The sequence below is a fragment of the Nyctereutes procyonoides genome, unplaced genomic scaffold (assembly GCF_905146905.1).
Source record: "Nyctereutes procyonoides isolate TBG_1078 unplaced genomic scaffold, NYPRO_anot_genome, whole genome shotgun sequence".
In the NCBI taxonomy this organism is placed as follows: Eukaryota; Metazoa; Chordata; class Mammalia; order Carnivora; family Canidae; genus Nyctereutes; species Nyctereutes procyonoides.
The window spans coordinates 16,658,181-16,667,996 of NW_026575155.1; the positions used below are offsets into that span (position 1 = coordinate 16,658,181).

Sequence of the window (9,816 nt, forward strand, 5' to 3'; positions counted from 1 at the left end):
CGGGTCAGACTCTGGGAAGACATTTATTAGGGACAGTGGTGGCGCTGCCACGGCGGGAAGCGCCAAGCCCAGGTGGGCCCCCTGTGCAGGCTGGCGTGCACCTGCGCCCCTCAGGGGAGGGCACCCAGCACGGGGCCTGCTGCCCCTCCTGCTCCGCCAGGGCACCATCCACACCGTCCACACCGAGGGCGTGGCCTTCCCGGGCAGTCCTGAGCCTCTTGGGACACAGACCATAGGCTGGGACTCAGCGGGGTCCGGCGGAGGCCATGGCTGTATTGGTGACCCCGCACCTCCCAGGGGCTGGGGCACGGGGTTGCGGGAGGAAGGCCTGGCAGCTCGGGGTCGCGCTGAGGGTCACTCCACGTCCTCTTGCTGCTCCTGCTTCTGCAAGGCCTGGAGCCGGCTGACCACAGTCTGGTGCACGGCCTCCAGCCCCTCGGCGTCCAGCTCCCGCAGCAGCAGCAGGATGGCGGTCAGCACGTTGTTCTGGGGGCACAGGGGCACCGGCTGAGGCCACCAGGCCAGCGGACCTGTACATCCAGGCGAGCGGCCCCCCAGGAAACCCCGGGAGAACCCCGGGCAGAGGCTCCCCCACAGAGCTGCACTGCCTGCAGGGCCGGCCGAGGTCACCCAGGCGGGAGGGAAGGGGCGGAGCGGCCCGGGGCAGCGCTCAGCACCACGATCACACAGACACGCGTGTGCTAGGCATGTGCACGTGGTTTCTATCTGCAGTGGAGCAAAGCAGGGTTTTGCACATGGGGGCCGCTTGGGCTGGCTCTTATGAGGTGAGCTGGGGCACGTGGTGGCAAGGTGACATCTGCTCCGAGGGCCACACCGGGGCTGAGCAACAGGGCCCCCGCCCACCCCTGGCACCCCTCGAGGGTCCTGCTCCATCCTCGCCCCTATACCTCCCTGGCCTCCCTGGCCCTGTGCATTCTGCCATTGGGGCTTGCGGGACCTCCCGGGGGCGGACGGGGCCACAGGCCACAGGTCCTGGGCAGAGTAGAGCCAGGGCCTTCCCTGCTGTCCCAGAAGTGGCTCTGGCTGCGCAAGCGGGTCTGATGGTTTCAGTTTTCATTTATGGAAGGTACAGGGCTGGAGCAGTGTGCAAGCTCGGGGCTCTGCAGACGCTGGCCTGCTCCGGGGGCTCCTCCTGTGCTGGGGGAACCTGTGCCACCTCGGGGCACCCTCCGGGGCTCTGCAGACGCTGGCCTGCTCCGGGGGCTCCTCTGTGCTGGGGGGGCCTGTGCACGGACCTTGCGGAGGACGGTGACAACTGCCCAGAATCACCTCCAGCCTGCAGTCACGGCTGTCAGCAGCTCTGGGGGGACGGTTCTCCCCTAGGGCGGGCTGGCCCCTCCCCGGGATGGGGCCTAAGGTCACCCCTCTGTGCCTTCCACAAGCCCTTCCAGGTCCTCAAGGGGGTGCTGGCAGCCCCCACCCCGATTATGGAGCCCTTCCCATGTGAGCACCAGTCGGATGGCTCTGGGGCCCCGCGGGGCTAGGACAGCCAGGCAGTCGGGAGCAGGAGCTGGGGGGTCACGGACCTCCTCACAGACCCCGGCTCTGCTCACGCAGCCCCCCTCCCATGTGACGAGGAGGCAAGGTCCCCACTGGGCCAAGCTGACGGTGGTGACCCCGCTCTTCTGGCTGGTGACGGGCTCACACTCAGGACGTGAGCAATCCAGCTGATGAAGCCGGTGTTGCCAGGTGAGGAAGACACAGGGCAGCCGTTCTTCCCCAGTGAGAGGACACAAGGAAGAAATGGCCCCTGTCCTCCTGGGTGTGAGCCTGGATCAGAGCGCCAGCCCGTGACCAGGAGGGGAACAAGCCCCAGAACAAGCCAGAAGGACACAGGCGGCAGACACGTGCAAAGGACCAGAGCCTTCGACGGAGCAGCCCCCGTAGCCCTGTTACTGAACCTGTTACTCCTTACAGGGACCCTGAGGAGCCACGGTGACGCAGAACTGCCCCGCCAGGACAGGAGTGTCTGTCCCCCTGCAGGTGGGAGGCGTCCCCGCGAGCAGCGCACCTCTGCAGCTTTAGGTGCCGCCACAGCAACCTGCCCGACAGGGCTCGTCCTGCTGCTCGGCCCGCCTGGTCCCGCGTGTTGCCTGGAGCTGCCCGGAGCTGCCCGCGGGCTGGACGGGGGTCTCCTGTCCCTCTGGGGCTGCCCCTGCACACTGAAGCCAGCTCAGCTGCACACACACCCCCTCCAGCGTGTCACTTCCAGTGTAGCTCAGAGCCACTTCCCACCCCCGGGGGCCTGGCTCTGCGAGTCCCTGGGTGTCTCAGCCCGTGCACCCCCGTCCCCCATCCCCACGTTCTGGGCAGAGGGAGCTGGTGGCCGCCTCAGCCGGTGCTGTCCCCATCACACTCACCCTGTTCTTGCGACTGCTCACGGCTTCCCTGTGCGAGAAGGAAGGGAAGCGGTCCCGGGAAGGGGACTTGAGGCCGAGCTGGCCCTGGACGCTGCAGGAAGGACAGGGACCGAGGGTGTGAGCAGGCCAGCCGCCCCGTCCCCGCCGCACGGCAGCTCGGCTGGCCACGGCCACCTGGCCTTCCCCCGGGAGACGGCAGTGCTGGGCCAGGGGTGCCCCACGCCCGCCGGCCCACTTCACCCGCCCCACCGCCAGGCTGCTGCAGCCGGGCCCTGAGCGGCTCCAACTCCGCGGAGCCCCAGGGGCAGGCCCGCCGCCCCCGCCACCAGGCACCTCGTCTCCTCGCCATAGCTCAGCGTGTCCTGCTGGGTGTCAGCAGCGGCGTCCGCGGCGCTCAGGGCGTAGGACATCTCGGGCCGGCCGCTCCCCGTGCCCTCTCCGCCGGGGGCCGTGACCTCCTCTCCCTCCATCAACGCGCGGGACAGCTCCTCCTCGGTCACGGCTTCAGAGTGAAGCGGGAAGAGCTGCAGCATCAGAGCGGACGCGCCCCCACAGAAGCCCCCCGGACTGTGGCTCGCCACCACGGCCACGCCGGCCACGGTCTGCTCTAGACAAGCGGGGTCCGTCGGTCCACCCCGCCGGCCAGCTCCTTGAGAGCAGCCGGGTCCTGCCTGTCACCGCCCCACCCTGGCACCGGCTGGACGTGAATCTCAAGTTCAGCACTTGCTCCAGACAAGCGTCCGTGAAGAGCCAAATTATAGTCAAAAGGAACAGACCACACGGCCCACGGTCTGCTGCACTCCCGCGCGGACGGCGGTCCCTGAGCTAACCTACGCGGCAGCTGTCTACCTGGGGGGAAAGTGTGCGTGTGTGTCGAGGGTCAGGGCCCAGCACGGTGGTGCCAGGGGCCTCCGAATGCAGGCCCTGGAGGACAGGCGGAGAAGGAGCGATCGGCGCCGCGGGGAGGCGCCCGCCGGCCTCCAGCAGGGACTCTGCCAGCCCAGCCGGACCCTCTCACGGGCTCCCCGGGGCCCCAGGCAAGTGTTCTGAGCAGGGAAGGAGCAGAAGGAACGACAGGAGCAGGCGGGTGGAGGGTGACGAGGCCCTCGTGATCCTGCGTCTGCCTGGGCTGCCCCGGGTGATCCCTCCCCACTCACACTTGCGAATTGAGGGGCAGCAGCCTGGGGGACGCCCCCCGAGGAGCCCACAGGGAGGGGGCACCTGCCGGCTCCTGGAAGGTGCCGGAAGGGCAGAGGAGAGGAAGGGACTCCCCGTCGGGCTGTGGGGCGCAGCAGGCACCTACTCTGGTTGTCCAGCTTCTGCAGGTGTGGCAGGTTGCGCAGGACGGTCATGCGGTAGCGGTGGGGGTCGGTGCCGCAGCACGGGTTCTCCGCCAGCCACAGCACGCGCAGGCGCGGCAGGCCCTTCAGGTAGAAGAGCTCCGCCAGGCTGGGGATGCGGTTCTTCCGCAGGTAGAGCTCGCTCAGCTGCTGGCACTGGCTCACGGGCTCCAGGGAGGAGACGCTGTTGACGCTGCAGGGGACAGCACGGTCGGCGCCCCGCTCGCGGAGGGCGTCCCCCCCGCACACACACCGAGCCCCTCGTGTCAACTGCAAACACCAGGACGGAGCCCACCTGCCCTCTCCTGGGAAGGGGGTCAGAGCCGGACGGCAGGAGTCAAGGTCGACAAAGACCCCGGGCCAAGGACAAACCGCGAGGACGGGAAGTCCCCGAACTGGACACATGAGCAGCAGCGAGCAAGGCCCCGGCCTCCTGCTCGGTCCAGGCCTCACGGGGTCAACGGGGAGGCGGGGGGCTCACCCTCCCTCACAGGACGTCTCTGCGCCCCACAGCAGGCGGCGGCCAGAAAAACCCACAGCAAACACGAGCAAGCCCCAGGCTGCAAGAACCGAGCCCCGACTTCCCAAGCCCGAGCCCCAGGAGGGGACGAAGTACGTGCGCTTCAGTTTTGCTCCTCGGACTTGTGAACACGTCAGAGACGGAATCGTGTGGGCTCCAGGCTGAGACCCCGCAGGCCTCCGCGGACACGAGCAGAAACCCTCCCAGCTCCACAGGAGCAGAGGGCAGGTGCCTGGGGGGGCGACGCAGGCCGGGAGCGCCCTCCACGGCTGCGGCCACGCCCACCGAGAACATTCTCTGCTGGGGGCTGCATTTGTCTGGCAGGAAGTCCTAATTCCTCCCGGAGCCGCAGCACCGCAGTGGGCCCCCCACTTGTTAAGGGAGTCGCCGGTGGGGAGCGGGGCGCTCGGCTTTACTGAGAGCTGACGCCACGGCGCCCAGAGCAGGACTCCGGCTTCGCCGTCTCTAAGCCTGAGGAAGCTGTCCCAGGCACAGGCCAGGGCGCCACGTGAACATCTGAACCCGCACCCCAGCCTGCCATCCTCCTGCTGGACCACGGGGCTAACCGTGCTTGCCCTGAGTATTCGTGTCCCCCCAGATTCATACCCTGAAACCTAACGGCCAAGGTGACGGGGTTCGGGGAGCCCTCATGGAAGAGCCCCCGGAGCTCCCATGCCCGTCCCGCCCACGCAGACCCAGCAGGAGGGCTGTCCGTGAACCAGGACGCGGGTCCCCCCGACACGGCAAATGCCACCTTCATCTCAGATGTGCAGCTCAGGGGCTGAGACCCGTCTGTCGTCCACGGGCCGCCCGGTGTGCGGGACTGTTACGGCAGCCTCAACACGAGGCTCCGAGACCAAAGGGACGGGACTGCACCCCAGTGAAGGTCGGGCATCCCGCGTTCACGCAGCGGTTTACACTCGGGTTCCAACGCAGCCGCGCGGGCACCGGGCACCTGAGCTCGGCCAACACCCCCGGGCCTCCCGTCCGTCCTGAGCCACGAGCCTGAGCGACGCTGCAGCTCAGGAGGGCCGGCAACGTGCCCCACATCACTCGGGCGGGGCAGGGCCAGGGTTCGGGGCTCGCCTATTTTCAGGAATGAAAGGCAATCCGTTTAATCGTCAGGGAAGGCTTTCTGGGGTGTGGGCTCAGGTCTCCACTTCACCGATAATCCTAGCAAGTCAGCGACACGGCGACACCGGTGCACGCATGCTCGCTAAGCGCTCCGTTTTCTGCCGGCACCCAGTCCTCGCTGCCCCACAGGGCAGGTGCCGGTACTATGTCCGTGTTACAGATAGGGAAACTGAGGCCCAGAGATCTGAGCCTTGCCCAAGGTGCGAGAGCCGGCATCCCTCCCTGGGTCCCGAGCGGGCAGGAGGGAGTTCAGGGGCAGAGGACGATGCTCCCCGCCTACCCCCAACCCTCCAAAGCGCCCAGCTGCCAAAAATCCCATCGGCAGCGTCTGGTTCATCCCCGGTTTGCCTGAGATGCCAATGCCTCCAGAGGGGCAGCTGCCATCGAGGGACCGCGTGGGGCAGAGACCAGCAGAGCTCCTGGTGGCGCCAGAACCGGAGGGCAGAGAACGGCGGGGGCGCTGGGGGCAGACGTGGCCGCCTTGACAGGGCTGCTCATGTGGGGGCTGCACCCACGATCGCAGCGAGGGTGGGCCGGGACACAGCAGGGCGAGCTCGAGGGGGTTAGCCAGGGACCCGTCCGCGCGGGCAGGCAGAGCTCGCAGGGGCCCCCCCAGACACACTCTTGTCGGGAGTTTTCAGGTGACCTAAGGGGATCTGAACATCCCCCTTTTCTCCGAGCCCCGTGACTCAGCACAGCGGGCGCAGTACCTGAGGGTGATCACTTCCAGGCTGGGCATCTCCCGGCAGATGGAGACCTAGGGAGGGAAGGAAGCGGGTGGGGCACGGCCGGGCGCTCCTGCGAGCCCAGCGCAGACACGCGTGGCGCCCGGTGGGCCCCGCCCCCACGGCCCAGGCGGAGCGCCCTCGCCTCAGTGGGGCTGCACGGGACACGGGGCCGCAGGCTCTGCACCAGACTCCGCACGCTGCATCTGCTCGGGCTCCCTCAACCCCGGGGACGCGCGCTCGCTCTGGGATGTCGTAACAGCATCGCCGCCACCAAACACTGCCCGAAGCCCTGCCCTTCGGCGCCCTCAGAAGACATCACGTAAGGGGACCTCTGTGGCCCCTCCGCTGGACCGAGAACCTTTCTTCTGCCGTCCCTGAGACACAGGGAGGGCTTGGCCAACGGAGCGGGGCCAAAAGGGAGACAGGATTGGGACCGGCTCTCATTACCGTGTTAACAGCATCAACTCAGGGGAAAGAGCAACCGGTGCTCGGCTTGGCCCATGACGAACTCCAACTGTGTGGCCGACGGGCGGTACAGGGTCTGCCACACGCCAGCACCGGGCCACACGAGGCCCTTGACCCCAACAGGCTCATGGGCTGCTCGGACGCATCGCATGCACCATGGGCTTGTTTTCTGCTATGGTGGTAATTTTGTTTTTTAGGATTGTTTTCGGCAGCTGGATATGCTGCATTTCAGCTGTAGCGTGAGGTGGAATCAGCGTTCCTGGATAGCCCAGGGTCTCAGCTGCATCTCTGACTCTGTTTCCAAGTGAAGGTTTAGTTCAAGTTAGAAAAGTAGGAAAGAAAGAAAAGACGTATGACCTTTTCTTACACAGTATGATCCCTGTGTTAAGTCAGGGACGCTCATTCTCAGAGAGAAAGGGGAAGAAATCTGTTCACAGACCCCCAGCTCAGCTCGGGGTGCTGTTCCCCGACCCCCACTCTGGGCCCCATCCTTTCCCGCCATGGCCCGGGGGGTGGGGAGCACAACACTGGATCCCATTAAGAGCAGGAGCTGAGTTGAGCAACGTCCTCGGTGACACGCAGCCCAGGAACCCGAGGAAAAGGCCTCCCAGCAGAGCGCACGTCTCCTGTGAGCAACGCAGGCCCCCAGCATCCCTCCCCAGCCGACTTGGGATCCGCTCCCTGAGACCTGGGATGTGAAGCCTTTCATCAACGGGAGAATTCTTAAAGGAACGTCAAAATAAACCAGGACGCATGAAATAGCTTTTTCATTAGTCATCCCACATTACGAAAATCGTGAAACAATTAGCGGAAAGTTATACTAAATAAACACAAAGTACCAGATTTGGGGTTGAACTGAGTGCATGCAGTTCAGCAAATTTAACGGTCCTCTTGGGGGACAGGATTCCACTTTTGGGACCAGAGAGCATTTGGAGATGTTCCGCATAATACTTACGTCTGTGAGGCGGCTGCCCCTAGGGAAAGAAAAGACACATGTACTTTAATTTTGTGAAAGTTGAGGAAAAAAAAATTAGAAACAGAAATCCCAAAAGTTAATGACAGGTGCCTATAAACTGAAATCCTACGATGTCAACGACGAGGTCAGGGCCAGCCTAGCCCGTCCAGAGGACTGACAAAGGTGTCAAACACTGCTGCGTGGTTGTTTCCAACAAAAGTCTCTGTGCTCGGGGCTTGAGGGGTGCTTCTCAGACTGAGGAGCCGCAGGGCCGCTCCACTTGGAGGACACAAAGATGCACTGACTCTCCAGGCCGGGGCAAGGCTGGACAACGTCCCCCACTGATGCAGTGAACAAGCAAGTCCTTGTCAGGGGCCACGTCCAGGCAGCTCTCGAAACAAAGGCTGGAAAGCCTCAAGCAGGCCCTTGTCTCTCCCTGCTCAGACGCAGCCTGGCCACCTCATGCCAAACAGAGGGGCCTTAGGGGAACAAGTGACAGGGCCGAGCTCCCCGCAGTCAACATGCCGATGCGGCCTGGGGGGAGGTCCTGGGAGGAGGGCTGAGCTCCCCACGGCCCACCTCCACCGACCCATCTACAGGGCTTGCCCTGAGCCCCCAGGGAACACCTGCAGATCGTCCCGGAGTTCCTGAAGTCCTCCCCTGGCCCAGCCAGACGTGTGCACCTGCAGTGACCCCACAGCTCCTCCATCCGGTCCTGTCTCCTCCCAGAGCGGGGCTCCTGGGGACAGCACCTCCCCAACAGGACTCAGTTACAGAAACGTCTACCGCCTGGTTACTCTGGACTCAGCCTCTACTTCCCCACTGGACGGTGTTAGTCACCTCCATCCCCCTGCTTGGGAGACTTGGCTCCCTACGGCTGGCCATGTCCGGCCATGTCCGACTCAGGCCCTTCCAGAAGGAGCTATCCAGGAGGCCGACGGGGAGACCTCGGCGGTTTCCAGCAAAGGGAGCAGTTTGGAGCCTGCGTCTGAAACACCACCACCCAGAGGAGTAACAATTCCGGAATGGTCTGTGGCAGTGGCCCCCGGGCTTGTGGCCGCACCTGCTCCCCTCCACCCCGACTGCGGTGGCTCCTCCGCAGGTGCTCCCTGCTCCCCGGCTGGAGCAGAGGTGTGGGGGGCCTCTCGGTCCAGTCCCCTCCTCCTGGGCCTGCTCCTCCTGAGTCTCCTCCCCTCCTGGGTCCCCCACTCCCGTCCCCTCCTCCTGGGTCCCCTCCTCCCGGGTCCCCCCCTCCCGTCCCCTCCCCTCCCGGGTCCCCTCCTCCCGGGTCCCCCCCTCCCGTCCCCTCCCCTCCCGGGTCCCCCCCTCCCGTCCCCTCCCCTCCCGGGTCCCCCCCTCCCGTCCCCTCCCCTCCCGGGTCCCCTCCCCTCCCGGGTCCCCTCCTCCCGGGTCCCCCCCCTCCCGTCCCCCCTCCTCCTGGGTCCTCCCCTCCCATCACCTCCCCTCCCGGGTCCCCCCCTCCCGTCCCCTCTCCTCCTGGGTCCCCCCCTCCCGTCCCCTCTCCTCCCGGGTCCCCTCCCTTCCCGGGTCCTCTCCTCCCGAGTCCCCCCCTCCCGTCCCCTCCCCTCCCGGGTCCCCTCCTCCCGGGTCCCCCCTCCCGTCCCCTCCCCTCCCGGGTCCCCCCTCCCGTCCCCTCCCCTCCCGGGTCCCCTCCTCCCGGGTCCCCCCCTCCCGTCCCCTCCCCTCCCCTCCCGGGTCCCCTCCTCCCGGGTCCCCCCCTCCCGTCCCCTCTCCTCCCGGGACCCCGGTGCTGGGCGGGGGGGACCGTGCGAGGACGACCCCGGCCCCTGGACACCCACCAGCAGTTGAGCTTCCGGACGCTGTGCAGCTCCGAGGCCTTGGCCCGGGACAGGACCATCTTCCGAGTCAGCTTCATGGCGCAGGGCCGCCCGGGACCCCGCCCCGCCCCGCCTGGCCCCGACCGCAGCCGCTGGCCGGGTGCAGCTGCGCGCCGCGGCGGCCCGTCTCCAGGGGGCGGGGCCCGTCGTCAGGGGCGTGTCCCGCGAGCCCATTGGTCTCCCCGCGAGGAGGCGGGGCGGCGCGAGCGCAGTGAGGCCGCCAGGAGCGATGGCCCCGCCCCGGCCGCCCTAGCCCCGCCCCTCGGGCTGCGCGCCCAGACCTGCGCATGTGCGGTGAGGGGGTGCCCGGGTGACGCAGTTCTGCTGCGACCCGGAGAGGACCCGACCGACCCCCCCCTCCCCCCGATCCCTCAGCCCCCGGCCCCCGAGCCCCCATCCCTGGACCTTAGAGCCCCCGAGCCCCCAGCCCTTAG

The 9,816-nt window shown here is 66.9% G+C and overlaps 1 protein-coding gene across 3 annotated transcripts; it reads right to left on the reverse strand.

Moving 5' to 3' along the window:
- CFAP410 (cilia and flagella associated protein 410) lies at positions 1-9,502 on the reverse strand. 3 transcript variants are annotated; one of them, XM_055313771.1, is made up of 7 exons: positions 9,344-9,502; positions 7,524-7,542; positions 6,086-6,132; positions 3,685-3,914; positions 2,715-2,883; positions 2,382-2,472; positions 1-486 (listed from the first exon to the last, which is right to left on the reverse strand). In XM_055313771.1, exons 1-7 carry the CDS (start codon positions 9,418-9,420, stop codon positions 355-357), a joined length of 765 nt encoding a protein of 254 aa, XP_055169746.1. In that variant the 5' UTR covers positions 9,421-9,502; the 3' UTR covers positions 1-354. The 3 variants fall into 3 exon arrangements, with proteins under 3 accessions (XP_055169746.1, XP_055169745.1, XP_055169747.1); XM_055313770.1 differs by lacking the exon at positions 6,086-6,132 and having other exon boundaries at positions 7,408-7,542; XM_055313772.1 differs by lacking the exons at positions 7,524-7,542; positions 9,344-9,502 and adding an exon at positions 7,408-7,517.
- Positions 9,503-9,816: the final 314 nt, after the last annotated feature.

Coding starts and splice junctions, on each gene's coding strand:
- CFAP410 (XM_055313770.1), bottom strand. CDS start 9,420: ATGAAGCTGACTCGGAAGATGGTCCTGTCCCGGGCCAAGGCCTCGGAG. Junction 2,884..3,684: donor GCAGAAGCTGGACAACCAGA/GTAGGTGCCTGC, acceptor TTCACTCTGAAG/CCGTGACCGAGGAGGAGCTG. Junction 487..2,381: donor TGAGCAGTCGCAAGAACAGG/GTGAGTGTGATG, acceptor CTGTGCCCCCAG/AACAACGTGCTGACCGCCAT.